Here is an 18,159-nt window from a genome sequence, read left to right as displayed (position 1 = left end):
GGCGGTAACAGGCTGGCGTTATTTAGGTTGGGGAGGGCCAGTAACAATGGTCCTCGCCCACCCTGGTAACGTCAGGCTGTTACTGTTTGGTTGGTATTTGGCTGAGAATAAAAATAGGGGGACCCTATGCGTTTTTTAAATATATTTAATTATTTATTTAAAAAAAAAAAAAACGCATAGGGTCCCCCCTATTTTCATTCTCAGCCAAATACCAACCAAACAGTAACAGCCTGACGTTACCAGGGTGGGAGAGGACCATTGTTACTGGCCCTCCCCAGCCTAAATAACGCCAGCCTGTTACCGCCTAGGCCCAGGAGCGCCATTTTTGACGCTCCAGGCCTGTTGGTACCGGCTCTTCCCGGCACCCCTGTGGCGTTGGGTACCGGGGTAATAATAGGGGGTTAGCGCTAGCTGTTTTTGTGGCTAACGCTAAGCCCAGGTTAGTAATGGACTCCGTCTATAAGACAGCTTCCACTACTAAGCCTGTCTAGTAAAGTAAGGAAAAACACAACAGGTTTTAAAAGAATTTTATTACAAAAAACACTCCCCCACAAGCCCTCGTTAACCATTTTATTAAAATCAAACAAAGAAAAACGCTGGTCATCGAAGTAGTCCACCGAATCCGAAGGAGTCCACAGGATACACGGATCTGAAATGAGAAGAAAAAAAAAAAAATAGGATAGTACATTTATTATCACCTGCTCACACATCTCCCGCCCCGCACGACTACAACTGCCAGCATGCCCTTACAGTAAGGACATGCTGGGAGTTGTAGTTGTGTGGTGCAGGAGATGTGTGGGCAAGTGACAAGCTTGTCCCCTGCCCCCAGCTGCAGGACTACAACTCCCAGCATGCCCTTACAGTAAGGTGGGGCGGAGGCCGGGCACAGTGTTTACCAGTCTTGCAACATCTGGAGGCACCCTGGTTGGGAAACACTGTTTTAGGCCAGTGTTTCCCAACCAGGGTGCCTCCAGATGTTGCAAGACTACAACTCCCAGCATGCCTGGACAGCCAAAGGCTGTCTAGGCATGCTGGGAGTTGTAGTCTTGCAACATCTGGAGGCAACCTGGTTGGGAAACACTGGCCTAAAACAGTGTTTCCCAACCAGGGTGCCTCCAGATGTTGCAAGACTACAACTCCCAGCATGCCTAGACAGCCTTTGGCTGTCCAGGCATGCTGGGAGTTGTAGTCTTGCAACATCTGGAGGCACCCTGGTTGGGAAACACTGGCCTAAAACAGTGTTTCCCAACCAGGGTGTCTCCAGATGTTGCAAAACTACAACTCCCAGCATGCCTAGACAGCCTTTGGCTGTCCAGGCATGCTGGGAGTTGTAGTCTTGCAACATCTGGAGGCACCCTGGTTGGGAAACACTGGCCTAAAACAGTGTTTCACAACCAGGGTGCCTCCAGATGTTGCAAAACTACAACTCCCAGCATGCCTGGACAGCCAAAGGCTGTCCAGGCATGCTGGGAGTTGTAGTCTTACAACATCTGGAGGCACCCTGGTTGGGAAGCTTGGGCAACTTACCGTCTTCCGTAGGATCCAGCGCTGCACGACACTGCCGCGTGACGATCTCCGACAGCGATCGTCGCTGGAGCCTCGGAATGGTAAGTGAACGTCTTCGCCGGTCCCCTTCAGCTGTTTAGTTTTGCAACAGCTGGAGGACTACAGTTTACAGACCACAAACCAGTGGTCTGCAAACTGTGGCCCTCCAGCTGTTGCAAAACTACAACTCCCAGCATGCCTGGACAGCCAATGGCTGTCCAGGAATGCTGGGAGTTGTAGTCTTGCAACATCTGGAGGCACCCTGGTTGGGAAACACTGTTTTAGGCCAGTGTTTCCCAACAAGGGTGCCTCCAGCTGTTGCAAAACTACAACTCCCAGCATGCCTGGACAGCCAAAGGGTGTCCAGGCATGCTGGGAGTTGTAGTCTAGCAACATTTGGAGGCACCCTGATTGGGAAGCTTGGGCAACTTACCGGCTTCCGTAGGATCCAGCGCTGCACGACACTGCCGCGCGACGATCTCCGTCAGCGATCGTCGCTGGAGCCTCGGAAGGGTAAGTGAACGTTTTCGCCGGTCCCCTTCAGCTGATTAGTTTTGCAACAGCTGGAGGACTACAGTTTACAGACCACACACCAGTGGTCTGCAAACTGTGGCCCTCTAGCTGTTGCAAAACTACAACACCCAGCATGCCCTGACAGCCAAAGCCTTTGGCTCTCAGGGCAGGAGCCCGGGCTGAGATTACAGTGCAGCTGCCTGGGCTCCTCATACGGCCTCCCCGCAAGCCCCCCCCCCCCCCTTGTCTCCCGCCCGCGCCGCTCAGCTCCCGCTGCTACAAGACTACAACTCCCAGCGTGTCCTCACTGTAAGGGCATGCTGGGACTTGTAGTCTTGCAACAGCAGACAGATGGGAGTTGTGTGGCGCTGGCAGGTGAGAGGGGGGGGAGATGTAAATCACTGCAGTGTCCCGGTAGCGCAGTGAGGGTAGCGGGGAGAAAGTATGTCGGAGCACAGGCAGCAGTAGCTTTTCCTGCACCATGTTGGAGTAAATTTAGTCAATTTTTACGGCAGTTGCGACAGTTTATTGCGCAACTGCGACTGTCTCAGTTAATAAATTCCTGACCACTGCAAGTAAAAACTGAAAACTTGCGTAAATTAAGCGGAAAAAAAAAATTTTGACTTTCTAGCTCTTGCTAGAGAAAGTCGCACAATTTATAGGGTAGACGCAATTGCGACAATTTTGCGCCAAAAATAGTCAGAAAAAAATGACTAAACCCCTTAGTAAATGCCCCTCTTAGTCCCTGAGGTCCCCTTGAGGCTTCTGACATCATCTTTCTGTTTGTTTGTTTTTCTCTCCCTAACAAGCCTCTTAGCTATCACACCGAATAGTTGACATTGCTTTTCTACCTCTCAATTAGCAGGTGTTGTGTAGGTTTTACCCTACCAACCTGTGTCTGTACCCCTTCCCATGGCCCTGCAGATGCAACCTGGATCCCTAAAAGCTAAGTCTGTATGGCAATTAAGCAGATTATGGTGATAAACAAAGGGAAGCACCTTAGACTCAGCTACGCAGGGATATGCTGGGGTACGGATTGCTTGTTCTGGGCCGCTGGTGGATAGGCTGGAACAGGAGCCTAATAAAAAATGCTCTCACATGCATGGAATTATTTATGTGTATAGCACCTATATTTCTTTCACAAATACCTTCTATCTGTTGCTCACTTGGTTTGTCATTCTGTGCTTTGGAGGGGGTGTGTCCCTCACTCTGCATGACTCGGCTTTCTCCCTGAGTCTGCTCTGCAGTGCTGCGTCTCCTTATCCAATAACTGCAGGCTTCTCCTCTCTGTTTTCATGCTGCAGTCTAACAGAACTTATAACAGAGGACTGCTAGTCTCCCTCTCACTTACTGGACTTTGTCCTTGCCTGTGCTTCAGCTTGGACAAAGATGAAGCCGGACAGGATTACTTTCTGGATTAAATGGGGAACCCTAGTGGTGCTTTTTACAAGCCATAATTTCTATAAAAAGAAATATATTTTTTTTAATTATGTATATTAGAAAGGTTAATGTTTTGCCAAAATTTACAACATACAATTTTTTTTTGAATCTGACAGTGCACATTTAAATATCAGAACCCTTATGAATTCAATACTTACTCTCCATCTACAAATGACTGTGCTTTGTTTGGCTCATCTAGAATATTGGACACTAGGCCATAAAGATCTGCTTCACTTCCATACTTGCTCTTTTCAGTCTGAACCCTAGTGAGTTAACAATAAATCAGTTAATTGTCTTACATCTTATATAAAATAAAAAAAAAATAAAAAAAAGGTGACCAGAGCCCAAACAGCAAACTCTCAAATGAGCCTTGCATGAATATTTGAACATTTGTATAAAATAACTAACTTCGAAAAGATTTTATAAAACAAAATTTTTATAAAATTTGGTATAAAAAAAGCAAAACATATACTATACATAGCACAGCTGAATCTGGAGAAAACAGCTTAGACGTAAATTGTTCTAAATAGTAACAGTAAGGGATTAAAGAGTTAAGTTTATTTGCTAAAATGAGTACATCCAGAGTATTTAACCTGCAGAGCTCTTTGGTGTAAAAAAAATCTAACTTTTAGGTATAATGCTAGCTATTACAGCGTATATACAAATTAATTGGTTTAGCAACAGAGCCAATGTATTGTTCATGGAATTTATTGATATTAGATATCTTTCAGAACTTTCCTTAACATATATATATCCTTTTGTGGCATAACCTTAAAGGGGTACTCCGGTGGAAAACATTATTATTATTATTATTTTTTTTAATCAACTGGTGACAGAAAGTTAGGCCCCGTTCACACTACGGAATTCTCGCGTCTGAATTCGCGCTAGGGCCGCAGGGCACTGAGCCGTCACCATTGACGGCTATGCAGTGCTCGCGGAATCCCATTCACACTAATGTTAAAGTTCACACCGCGGAATTGCGCCCGGAAATTCCGCGGCAATTCCGTCGTGTGAACGGGGCCTCAAACAGATTTGTACATGACTTCTATTAAAAAATCTTTATCCTTCCAGCACTTTTTAGCAGCTGTACGATACAGGAGGAAATTCTTTTCTTTTTAAATTTATTTTTTGTCTTGTCCACAGTGCCCTCTGCTGACACCTTATGCCAAAGCAGGAGAGAATTTCTATTGCAAACCTATGCACGGACAGAGAGGTCAGCAGAGAGAGCTGTGGACAAGACAAAAAAGAAATTGAAAAAGAAAATAATTTTCTCTGTAGCATACAGCTGCTAGAAAAGAACTAGAAGGGTAAAGTTTTTTTTATAGAAGTCATTTACAAATCTGTTTACCGTATATACTCAAGTATAAGCCGAGTTTTTCAGCACCATTTTTCGTGCTGAAAACATCCCCCTAGGCTTATACTTATCATGTCTAGGGGCAGAGTACTCCTTTAACCCCTTAAAGCGCTACTATCATTTGAAATAACTTGTTGCCCTGTTATGGGATTTAGCCTTGTGTACACAGCCAAATTAAAGGGGTTTTCCACCATAAGGTGATTTTAGTACATACCTGGCAGACAGTAATGGACATGCTTAAAGGGGTACTCCGGTGGTTAAGATTTTTGGCTATATTGCTTCTTCTTTTAATGTTCATGATTTTTGCAATTGACATGTATTATATGTTTGTGTAGCATGTGTCTTCTTTTCTTACCTGTTTGTGGGCCAGGAAGTTCTGTAGTTCTGTGTTGGATCTCTTACTGTTGTCCACATGTTAGGATTAGGCTGTGGACAACATGTTATGGCTTTTTTTCTCTCTGTTCTTTCAGAACTGCATGAGAGAGATAAGCCACGCCCCCTCATCTCCCCCTCCTGGTGGTCACAGATCTGCATGAGAGAAAGAAGGTAGAGCAGGGGGAGAGAGAGGATGTACACAGTAGGGATCGACCGATTATCGGTATGGCCAATATTATCGGCCGATAATCACGATTTTGGGCATTATCGGTATCGGCAATTACCTTGCCGATAAGCCGACAATGCCCCGCCCCCACCGCGACCGCCACCCCCCCCCCCCCCGACCCGCCACACCCCCCCGACCCACTGCACCGCACCCCCCACCGTGATGCTGGGCGGTATACCGGTATGGATTTTGCCCATACCGCTATACCGGTCGGGCCCCTCCCCCACCCTCCGAGTCAATAAAAAAATTAAACTTACCCGTAATGGGGGTGGTCCGGGCCATCCATCCTTCCTTCCTGTAGTGTCCGGGGGCATTCCGGGTGAAGAGTGAACCGGTCCGGGCTGTCCTTCTTCTCCGGCGGTCATCTTCTCCACTCCGGGCAGGCTCCGGCCTAGTACACTGCATAGACGCCACTACGCCGTGATGTCAGGTGCGTCGCTGCGCACGGGCGTCACTGCGCAGCGGCGTCTATGCAGCGTACTAGGCCGGAGCCTGCCCGGAGTGGAGAAGATGACCGCCGGAGAAGAAGGACAGCCCGGATCGGTTCACTCTTCACCCGGAACGCCCCCGGACACTACAGGAAGGAAGGATGGATGGCCCGGACCATCCTGACAAGTAGGGGGAGAGAAGCAGGTGGCGGCGGCGGCGGCCTATGGCCCCGCAAAAGCCACTGCAGATCATTGATTTAAAGCGCCCGCTTTAAATCAATGATCTGCAGCGGTGTCGCAGGGGGTTAAATAGCCGATAACTTATACCGGAATATCGGTATAAGTTATCGGCCCTAACCTGCACCGATTATCGGTATCGGCCCTAAAAAAACGATATCGGTCGATCCCTAGTACACAGGTCCACATCTCCCCTCCCCCTGCTTTGTCTTCTGAGGACACAGGTCCACAAGGGAGAAAGAAGACAGAGATGATAAGAATGTTATCTGAAGGGGAGGATAACAACGTGCATGTGCTGGGGATGTATAGACTGCAGGGGAATAAATCTCGGACTGGGGATGATTTCTATGTGTGATGGGGGGGGGGGGGGACGACAGCTTTTGGCTGTCCAGGCATGCTGGTAGTAGTAGTTTTGCAACAACTGGGGGCACCCTGGTTGGGAAACACTAGTGTATGCCCTATAGAGGTGTGGTGAACTACAACCCCCAGGAGACTACAGAGGCAGCATGCTGGTGTAATACCACAGACTGAAGACTCCTGAATGACACATGCTGGGAGTTGTAGTCCCTTTTGTGTGTGTATGCCAGTGTATCCCAACCAGGGATGATTATATTAGTGTGCTGTGGCCGACCCGGGAAAAAGAGTAGGATGGGTAAAGGGTGGAACAAAAATAAATAAATAAATAAAGGAGCCACCCCAAACCAGCAAGGCATGTGGCATGCTGGGATTTGTAGTTTTCAGCACAGCAAGAAACAAGAAATAGAAGCAAAGATAGGAAAACAAAGTGGGGGGATAAAAAGACAACAAAGACAGGAAATAGAGTAGCCTAAAAAACAAGAATAGAAATTAAACAAAAAAATAGGGTAAGTCAAAAACAGGTTGACCACCGGAGTACCCCTTTAAGAAGGATCTGCGCTTGTCTTGGAGCTAAATAGCTATGTTGTGAGATTACCATAATACTGTGGTAAGCTTTTTGGGAACTGGTATTTCCTTCCTTTTTTTTTTTGACTACAAATCCCACAATTCCATCTTCCTCCCTCCCACATATCAGCCATCCTACCCATTGAAAAATGAGCTGCATCCATTCAAAAGACTTTGAATTGCATTAGTTGCAGATTGATCTCTCTCCCACCAAGCGATCCCTCCACCCATTGAAGCAGACAGGTTCCCTGTCATCAGCTGACTAGTGAGTCAGGTCTCGGCCGCATTGCAAACTGGGAAAAATCTGAGACAACAGTCATTTTGTATGCTGTTAAACATAAATATTGGGGTGAAAATCACAGAATTGTGAGAAAACCGTCACACACAGGTACAGACACTATATATAAAAATATCCTGGAATACCCCTTTAAGGTAAACTCCCATATGTTTAATGTGCGCACAGAATGTCTTGTGAACAATCTTACTTATAGCCTCGCTTTTAGATCTTCCTTCTAATTACCTGACTCCCAAAACAAGGTTATGTGTACATAAATGCTGCAATACTTCTAGGACACTAACTGTAAGTTATAAGAGCTACATAAAGCTCCTCCTTTCAACAAATATGATATGACAAATGACAGGTCTGCCTCTGCATCAACTAAAAAAACATGCTTGAAGTAGACATCCAGATCATTAAAGGGATACTCCGCCTCCAGAAATCTAATTCCTATCCAAAGGATAGTGAATAATATGTCTGATCAAGGGGGGGTCCAGCGGCTGGGACCTCCCCAGCGATCTCCGGGCTGGTGCTGCAGTGTTCTGAACATGTAAGCTTGGAGCTTCCGTGTTCGTGACGTCACACCACACCACCTCCATTCATGTCTAAGGGAGGGGGCGTGACGGCTAGTACATAAGTCACGCCTCCTCCCATAGACATGAATGGAGGGGGTGTGACAGGTGTGCTCGCCTGTCATCTGGCATGGAGCGGATAAGATGTATACGTGCGGAGTTCCACTTTAAGTCAGGAATTTCTAGAGGATTATTTTCTGAAAGAAGCTAAACTCTCTAGTGACTTTCATTTGGGTGTAGCACAAAATGTCATAGCAATCATTTTGCCCATTAACTTAAAGGGGTATTCCGGGCCATCACGCCCCCTCCCATAGACCTGAATGGAGGGGGCGTGGCGTGACGTCACGTCCCCAGTCTCGGAAACCCAGAGGTTTCTGAAACTGGAGATGCAGCCCCGCATAGAATGCGGTGACTGCAGGTAGATCGAGGGGGTACGAGCAGCGGGCCCTAAACGATCAGACATCTTATCCCCCTATCCTTTGCCCAGAATACCCCTTTAATAATGACATTTCCAGAAAGGCTGATGGCTTTTAGCCAAATAAAAGGATCACTTTTGGGACTGGTTTTGCTTGCTGCACTTTGTTTACACCAAAGGGGAGATTAATCATTGCTTTCCAAAACAACTTTGGCAAAAGTGACTGTTAAATGCAGTGCTTCATTCTTGACTAAGGAGTGGACGAGATTTATTAACTACACCTTTTTTTTTTATAAAAGGTGCAAAAATAATATGCAAAAATAATGTGCAAATGTTAAAAAATAAAAACAAATTCATAACACTTTTGCCTTACCTTAGAAAAGTGACATCCTACAGCAAGATCTGAGGTCATTTTTCAATTGTGCAAAAGTTATTAAAGTCTGCGCTGTTTTGATAAATTTGGCGCACATAGGGCAAAAAACAGAAAAAGAAAAAAAAAACACGATTGCACACAGACATATGGGGGAGATTTATCAAAACCTGTCCAGAGAAAAAGTTGCCCAGTAGTCCATAGCAACCAATCAGATCATTTTGCAGAGGCCTTGTTAAAAATGAAAGAATCAAGCTGATTGGTTGCTATGGGCAACCCCACATTGATAAATTCCCCCCAAGAATTCCTGTAGAAGATGCAGCACTATTAAATCAGCAGTTGCATCTGAGTAACTGCCCAACAGTAACATGTCTCGTTATGTTCTAGGTTTTCATAAGAAAATAAATAAACGCTAATAAAATTTTTCTCCCAAATGTGAAAACATACATTAAACTGACCGAATTCCTTATATTTATGGCGGTTCAAAGTATGTAACAGAGTATAAACTCACTTGGTCTTGGCCTGTGTTGAAGCTGTTGGCTTTATTTCATAAGGGTACGTAGACCAAGGGGTGTAGAACATGGAAGATTCATCACAGTTTGTAGAGTGGTTTGTAAGAGAAGGTCCACGATAACCATATAAGCTGAATAGATCCTCACTCTGTAAAAGTTTTACACATTATTTTAAGGAAATAGTTGTGTGTACAATTAATAAGCAATTATTTTTTATGGAAACAATTATGTCAGCAAGTAAAATAATATGAGGGAGATTTATCATTGTTGTCTTTGGAAAGTGAGTTTAAGTATTTTTTATTTTTTTTTTGCTTTCAATGGGGGTGTGCTTTTACTATATGGGGGGGGGGTTGATAAAATTGGTGCACATAAGCAAAAAACAATATATAATTTTAGAACACCATTTTGTATCTCTGCGACTTTTTGTGAGATTTTTTTTAAAAGTGCCTTACAAAAGGCAGTTCTGTAATAAGGGAGCTTTCACACTATGAAAAGTACCCGTTATATAATGCCCGTTATAAAATCGTGGGCAATTGCAGGGTTAAATGGCCATTAGAAAATCCCTATCGTACGTTAGAAAATCCCATTATAGTCTATGGGATTTTTCTAATAGACGTTTTAACCCGTTATCGTCCGTTATTAATAACGGACGTTATTTTATGACGGGAGATAGTAACGGGAGAAATAGTGCATGCACTATTTCTCCCGTTCAATCGCACGTCCCAAAATAACGTCCGTTATTAATAACGGGGGATAATGTGTTAAAACGGCTATTAGAAAATCCCATTATAGTCTATGGGATTTTTCTAACGTACGTTAGGGATTTTCTAATGGCCATTTAACCCCACGATTGCCCACGATTTTATAACAGGCGTTATATAACGGGTACTTTACATAGTGTGAAAGCTCCCTAAGCCAGGTCTGACCTGGCTTTGACTTGTGACATTTTGGAGTGGTTTGTGACTTTTTTTATACCTACGTGTGACATTCAAAATTCATAAATTTGTGTCAAGTAAAATGTGAAAGTTGCTTATGTAAGGCTGTTTGCTACTTTAGGTGCTTAGGTGCACATGCAATATTTTGTCTGGCCAGAGTAAGCAAAAAATAAACTCTTAATGCAATGATAAATCTCCCCTTTATGCTGTAGCAAAAAAAGATTTTACACAGAAAAGTGACCCTTTGCAAATGTTGTTACACAATAGTATTTATAAAAAATAATATATATTAGGGATTCACTGAAATTTTGGTGGTTAAAAATCATCGACCGAAAATGTCTGTTCCGGCCTTTTCTGCTAAGGGAATTTCCTGACGAAGTTCCTAATTTCCTGAAATCATTCAGCAGGCACCCCGTGCAAACCCCTGTGGTGGTCCTGAGAACCCCCCCCCCCCCCCCCCCCAAGTCAATTCCGACCAGCGATCTGCGCCGATTCCAGGTCATATGGGTCTCCGGTGACCCGGAAAATAAGGGGAATCGGGGGTGCCACCCTTCCTATTGGTCGGTCAGAAGTGACCGACCAATAGCAGATCAGGAGTGGGAGGGGGTTAAAGTTCGCACTACAATGCTCAGAAGGGAAGGAGCGCTGTTGAGCTTTTGGACAGAGAATTTGTTTGGAATGGAAGTCGAGGGCCATGTGCGTTTACAAAGCCCCCCCCCGTGGTGCCAGAACAGTGACCCCATTTTGGAAACTACACCCCTCACATAATTTAATAAGGGGTACAGTGAGCATTTATGCCCCACAGGTGTCTGACAGATTTTTTTTTTAACAGTGGTCCGTGAAAATGAAAATTTTAATTTTTCATTTGCACAGCTCACTGTTCCAAAGATCTGTCAAACGCCAGTGGGGGAAAAATGCTCACTGCACCCCTTATTAAATTCTGTGAGGGGTGTAGTTTCCAAAATGGGGTCACATGTGGGGGGTTAACTGTTCTGGCACCACAGGGGGGGCTTTCTAACCGCACATGGCCCTCGACTTCCATTCCAAACAAATTCTCTGTCCAAAAGCTCAACAGCGCTCCACTCCTGAGCATTGTAGTGCGCCAGCAGAGCACTTGACATCCACACATGGGGTATTTCCATACTCAGTAGAAATGGGGTTACACATTTTGGGGGGCATTTTCCCCTATAACCTCTTGTAGAAATTTTTAATTTGGGGGGGGGGGGGGGGGGGGGAGACTGCATTTTAGTGAAAAAAAAATTTCATTTACACATCCGACTTTAACGAAAAGTCATCAAACACCTACGTGCCTTGAGGGGTGTGGTTTCCAAAATAGTGTGCCAATTGAGGTTTTTTTTTTTGCTTTTATGGCACCATAGCGGCTTCCTAAATGTGACATGCCCCCAGAAAACTATTTTCAGCAAAATTCACTCTCCAAAATCCCATTGTCACTTCCTTTCTGAGCAATTTACTGCGCCCACCGAACACATTACGTTCACATATGAGGTATTTCCTTACTCGAGAGAAATGGGGTTACAAATATTGGGTAGGCTTTTACTCCTTTTATCCGTTGTAAAAATAAAAAAACTGGGTCTACAAGAACATGAGAGTGTAAAAAAATGAAGATTAAGAATTTTCTCCTTCACTTTGCTGCTATTCCTGTGAAACACCTAAAGGGTTAACAAACTTTCTGAATGTAATTTTTAATACTTTGAGGGGTGCAGTTTTTATAATGGGCAAATGGAAAATTAAAAATTGGAAAATTGCTGGTGAACTTTGAAGCCCTTTGATGTCTTCCAAGAATAAAAACATGTCAACTTTATGATGCCAACATAAAGTAGACATATTGTATATGTGAATCAATATTTAATTTATTAGGTATGTCTATTTTCCTTACAAGCAGAGCGCTTTCAAGTTAGAAAAATGCAAAATTTTTCAAATTTTTCATGCAATTTTGGAATTTTTCACCAAGAAATTATGCAAACATCGATGAAAATGTACCACTATGTTAAAGTAGAATATGTCACCAAAAACAATCTCGGAATCAAATTCATAAGTAAAAGCATCCCAGAGTTATTACTGTTTAAAGTGACAGTGGTCAGACGTGCAAAAAAAAAAAAAAAAATACTCGGGTCCTTAAAGGGGTACTCCGCCCCAAGACATCTTATCCCCTATCCCGCCGCTGGGGACCCCCGGGATCTTGGCTTTTGCACCCCGCTGTCATTACTGCACAGAGCAAACTCGCTCTGTGCGTAATGACGGGCAATACAGGGTCCGCAGCATTCTGACATCATGGCTCCACCCCTCGTGACGTCAAGGCCTGCCCCCTCAATTCAAGTCTATGGGAGGGGGCGTGAAAATGGGCTGGGTCCTTAAGGGGTTAAAGAATTTATTTACAAATTATGGTGGAAAATAATTATTTGGTCAATAACAAAAGTTCATCTCAGTACTTTGTTATATATCCTATGTTGGCAATGACAGAGGTCAAATGTTTTCTGTAAGTCTTCACAAGGTTTTCACACACAGTTGCTGGTAATTCGGCCCATTCCTCCATGCAGATCTCCTCTAGAGCAGTGATGTTTTGGGGCTGTCGCTGGGCGACACAGACTTTCAACGCCCTCCAAAGGTTTTCTATGCGGTTGAGATCTGGAGACTGGCTATGCCACTCTCGGACCTTGAAATGCTTCTTACGAAACCACTCCTTTGTTGCCTGGGCGGTGTGTTTGGGATCATTGTCATGCTGAAAGACCCAGCCTCATCCCAGTTTCATCTTCAATGCCCTTGCTCAAAATCTCATGATACATGGCCCCATTTATTCTTTCCTTTCCCCGAACAGTCGTCCCGGTCCCTTAGCAGAAAAACAGCCCCAAAGCATGATGTTTCCACCCCTATGCTTCACAGTAGGTATGGTGTTCTTTGGATGCAACTTGGCATTCTTTCTCCTCCAAACACGACGAGTCGAGTTTTTACCAAAAAGTTCTACTTTGTTTCATCTGACCATATGACATTCTCCCAATACTCTTCTGGATCATCCAAATGCTCTCTAGCAAACTTCAGACGGGCGCGGACATGTACTGGCTTAAAAAGGGGGACAAGTCTGGCACTGCATGATTTGAGTCCCTGGCGGTATAGTGTGTTACTGATGGTAGCCTTTGTTACTTTGGTCCCAGCTCTATGCAGGTCATTCACTGGGTACCCCCGTGTGGCTCTGGGATTTTTGCTCACCATTCTTGTGATCATTTTGACACCACGGTGTGAGATATTGAGTAGAGCCCCAGATCGAGGGAGATTATCAGTGGTCTTCTATGTCTTCCATTTTCTAATAATTGCTCCCACAGTTGATTTCTTCACACCAAGCTGCTGGCCTATTGCAGATTCAGTCTTTACAGCCTGGTGCAGGTCTGCAATTTTGTTTCTGGTGTCCTTCGACAGCTCTTTGGTCTTGGCCATAGTGGAGTTTGGAGTGTGACTGTTATGGTTTTGGACAGGTGTCTTTTATAGTGATAACAAGTTCAAACAGGTGACTCTGATCGGCTCATTTTGGAGTAGGGTACACTGAAAGTTCCCAAAAGCATTATTCTTTTTTGTAAATCGTCTATTTATTACTTTCATAAAATTAAATACAAATAATAATAGCAATGTAAAGCAGAATAAACAATAAACGGCATCGCAGGGCTCCGAATGCACAGAAGCCACATTTAGGTGATGTGAAAGGACAATGTAAAGAAGGCATTATCACACCAGGTATGCAGACAGGGCAAACAAAGGAGAATTGTGATCAGCAAAATGAGTCCATGAGACTTCCATAAGCAACAAGCAGTAGGGAACCCCGATACAAGGGGAAGTACAGAAAGGCAGATCAAGAGGGAAAAAAAAAATCCTTAAGAAGGAGATAATAGGGAGCAGAAGCTTTAAATGGGCACTGTCAGATACAAAAACTTTTGCTATGTTGTAAAGCATGCAAAACCAATAGGGTTTGCAATTGCTTTCATTAGAAAATGTTCAGTATTTCATACTGAAAAAGCCAGTCAAACAACTACCCCCCTGCCTGCTTGTACACATACTAGTCCTGCTGTGTCCATGAGTCTTGGACCCACTTCCTTGATTGACAGCTGTGAGCGCAGGGCCAGGGATGTGGAAATCCTATCGCCCAAAGCCTGGGACAAGTAGTTTTGGGCGCCGGGCAGGTGAATTGTTTATAGATTTAGCCCTGTATCGGGCTAGCAGGGACAGACCGACTTCCCCCATACTTTTTTTAATGCCGTGTGAGGTGCAGGAGCCGATGCAAGTCTGCACCTCACACCGGCGCTCAGAGTGTATGGAGGGGGCGGCGGCCCCCAGCTGATTTCAGTAGCCGGGGGGGCGCTGCTCAGAGAACCCCTAACCCACCCCCGGCCGGTGTGCAGTGCAGTCTGTCCTCCTTCACACACAGAAATCCTCCCCAGCCCCATGCAGTGCGTCCTCTCCTCTCTCCCTTCCCCCCTGCTCTGTGTTTTCCCCGTGCAAACTTGCAGCCTCTCCGTGGTAGATTAGGTCCTATGGAGACAGAGCAGGGGGAGGGGGATGGAGCTGTGTGTGGGGATGTGTACCGAGCTGTGTTCGTCCTCGCTCTCCCCCTGCTTCTTGTGTAATGTAGAGCGGGGGGTGTGAAGCTCAGGTGAGGAGGTCGAGCATTCAGGCGGCGGGAAGGGTGGTTGTATATGTATGTAATGTATAATTAGGCGGGGTGTGTCAGGGTGTATGTATGATGTGTGCATATGTATGGTGTATGTGTATATATGATTTGTGTATGTAATGTATGATGGGGGGGCAGCGGCAGGTGTATGTATGATGTGTGCATATGTATGGTGTATATGTATGGTTTGAGTGTATGTGTGTATGATGTCTGTGTATGTAATGTATGATGGGGGGCAGCGGCGGGTGTATGTATGTATGATGTATCTGGATGTATGATGTATGTATGTAATGTATAATATAGGGGGCAGTGGCCGGTATATGTGTATGTATGATATGTGTATGCATGTATGTTTTGTACAGGGGCGGACTGACAAGTGCTGCTGCCAGATGTGCTATTTTTTTAAATTAATTTTTAGTGGTTTCTGGCAACCCGCACTAAATTTCACCACTAGAATCCCACCCCCTTCATACTTGCCCGCCAACCAAGAGCCCCACGGATGCACGCAAACACACCCGAACCAAAACTACAACTTCCAGCATGTTGCACCATAACCTAAACTGTAGAACTATAAAGTGTAACATGCTGGGAGTTGTAGTTTTGGTTTGGGTCAGCTGCAGAGCCGTAGTCTGCATCAGGGCATGCTGGGAGTTGTAGTTACTAACTGTAATTCCCAGTATTCCTTGACACAGCCTATGGCTCTGCAGCTCACCCGAACGAAAACTACAACTCCCAGCATGTTACACAATAACCTTAACTGTACTACTATACAGTGCAACATGCTGCAACACCCACACAACCATATGCTGTATCAGGGCATGCTGGGTGTTGTAGTTATCTAGTAACTAAATGCAACTTCCAGCATTTTCTGACACACAAATTGGAGTAAATAAAATGCACCACATAAACTGGAGAAGCAGAACCCCCCCCCCCCCCAGTAACACAGCGCCATTCAGTGGTTTCCAATCAAAAGACTCCATATATAAGTCCCTATGAAGACTGAAAAATAGTGATTAAAATATTTTAAAAAGTGCTTATATATGTGAATAAGCCCCTTTCCTAATAAAAGTTTTGATAATAAATGGTTCCAATAAAAACTACAGATCATGGCACATAAGATTACCCTCATACATCCCTGTATATGGAAAAATTGGCGTTATAGGGGTCAGATGGGGGGGGGGGGGGGCTTGGGGTGTAAAAGGAGCTAGCTACAGCTCTCCCGCCACTAATAGCCTGGCATGCAGCGATCACCGTGGCCGCTATTAAACCATTAGATCACCGCTGTCAAAGTTGACAGCAGTGTCTAAAGGGATCTTATATCCATCCCTGGTGGTTTAGTGGGGGGTATCATACTATTTTGGTTGAAATTATTTCATTTACCAGGACAAGTGGATTTTCTCGACGGACAAGTAGATTGTGTTCCGCTTTAGTCCCTTGGACAAGTATTTTTTTTTTTTTTTTTTCTACACCCCTGAGGGCTCACAACTGGAGGAAAAATCCTCCCACTGTCAGCTTGTGTCCCGCTACTGTCAGTGAGGACATGCTGGAAGTTGTAGTTTTGCTAGGGGAGATGTAAGCAGACAGCATACTGAAGGAGGGGCGGAGACATGCACTGTGAGGCCACGCCCCCTCCCTTTGAGAGGAATTCAGACTGCCTCAGTCCTTTCTTCAGCAGCTAAGAATATACTATATTCTTAGCTGCTGAAGAAAGGACTGAGACAATCCTGAAACGCGTCCAGCATCCCCTTAATATCTTTTGAGACCACCAGTATACTTGTCCTGCTTAGCAACTAGCAGTCCGATACCGGAAAACAAACTGTCAATCAACCGACACCTGGTAAAGGAGACATCCGCGCCTCGCTGCCACAAGGACGCCACCGGCATATCTACGTACTTACCCGCAGAACCACTGCAATACCACCACCCGGAACCCACCGTCTTCCAGCATCACCACCGTGCTCGATATGCAGAAAAAATTGGAAACACAAAAGGGAAGCGCAACAATGTGCCGTAAAAGTTTTCAGATATAACGAAGACAAAGAGGTGAAAAAAACTTGCTCACCTTCTGGTGTTGTGCAGTGGGCACAACACCATATCGCGCTTGTATCCCGTTGCAAAGGGAATAGTGAAATCAGGGGGTGCAGCTCACACCGTGGCGTCCTGGACGTCTGGAGAATGCAAGAGGTGAAGATCCCCGGGGCTCCGGTTCACGTGGAAAAAAGGTGTGTTCGAGCGCTCACTCCTGTAGAATAGCTTGGCTGGGATCGTGGCAGTATAGAAGTAGCCGGACATGGTTAAGGATAAAATAACCGGATTTTATTTGGATAGATCACAGATAACTCGTTTCGAGGGGTGGGACCCCCTCTTTGTCAGACCAATCATTGATCTGACGAAGAGGAGGTCCCACCCCTCGAAACGCGTTATCTGTGATCTATCCAAATAAAATCCGGTTATTATATCCTTAACCGTGTCCGGCTACTTCTATACTGCCACGATCCCAGCCAGGCTATTCTACAGGAGTGAGCGCTCGAACACACCTTTTTTTCCACGTGAACCGGAGCCCCGGGGATCTTCACCTCTAGCATCACCACCGTGGGAGACGGCCGAGTCTCCGGTGATGCTGTCTCATGCCAAGAGAGCCACTCAGTGTTAACACACTGCGGGATTCCATAGCGCAACAGGAGGAGATCGCAGCATGCCCGTGAAGTTCAGCGCATCAGTGTCCGGAAGCGGTGAGATACAAAGTATCGTAAAAATATGCATGCATACTAATAGTGACTGCACACAAGCTTTTACGTTGAACATTGTCTGCAAATAGCAAGTATATTATCTGCTAAAGTGTTGAATTGCGAACTACCACTATAGCCGGACACATTTGAATGGTTGCTACGGGTTACTAACCTTATGGTTTCTATTGGTTACAAAAATACCGGAATCTGTCTATATTAGCAGGACTTTTCAAGAGAGGAGATAATTGACTATTGTGGATGGACTAAGACTCTCCCACCCAGATTCCTCTCCCTATATATATTTATGGTGGGCTCTATTTTTATAATAATTTTTTATAAGGATTTTTAATATTTTATACATTATGCTATACATATGTTATAGTTTTTAATAGTTGGTGCTGCGCCTACACAAGGGCCCTGTGAGACGCAGTTGCTGCTATTTACATTTATTTTATATCCTATTGTCACATTGCATATTATTAATAAATTGAATTACTACATGTCCAGTTGTCTCAAACCCTGAGCCCTAATATATATATTTCTACAGACAAACTACATTTTGACACCTTGGGTATAGGTGTCTAATTAGGTAGCCCGGATTTATTTGGTGGGTAGTCGGACAAGAGCCTCTCCAA

General features: G+C 44.8%; 1 protein-coding gene across 1 annotated transcript in view; it reads right to left on the bottom strand.

Moving 5' to 3' along the window:
- The window catches only part of MEIOC (meiosis specific with coiled-coil domain), a 127,054-nt gene that overhangs the window by 60,455 nt on the left and 48,440 nt on the right, over window positions 1-18,159 (bottom strand). Inside the window, exons 2-3 of the mRNA XM_056547939.1 lie at window positions 9,185-9,333; window positions 3,657-3,761 (exon numbers count right to left, since the gene is read on the bottom strand). Of these exons, the coding sequence (XP_056403914.1) occupies window positions 3,657-3,761; window positions 9,185-9,333 (254 nt within the window). The remainder of the gene's footprint in view (window positions 1-3,656; window positions 3,762-9,184; window positions 9,334-18,159) is intronic.

This window comes from Hyla sarda, chromosome 12, assembly GCF_029499605.1.
Source record: "Hyla sarda isolate aHylSar1 chromosome 12, aHylSar1.hap1, whole genome shotgun sequence".
In the NCBI taxonomy this organism is placed as follows: Eukaryota; Metazoa; Chordata; class Amphibia; order Anura; family Hylidae; genus Hyla; species Hyla sarda.
This window is presented reverse-complemented; position numbering and strand designations above follow the sequence as displayed.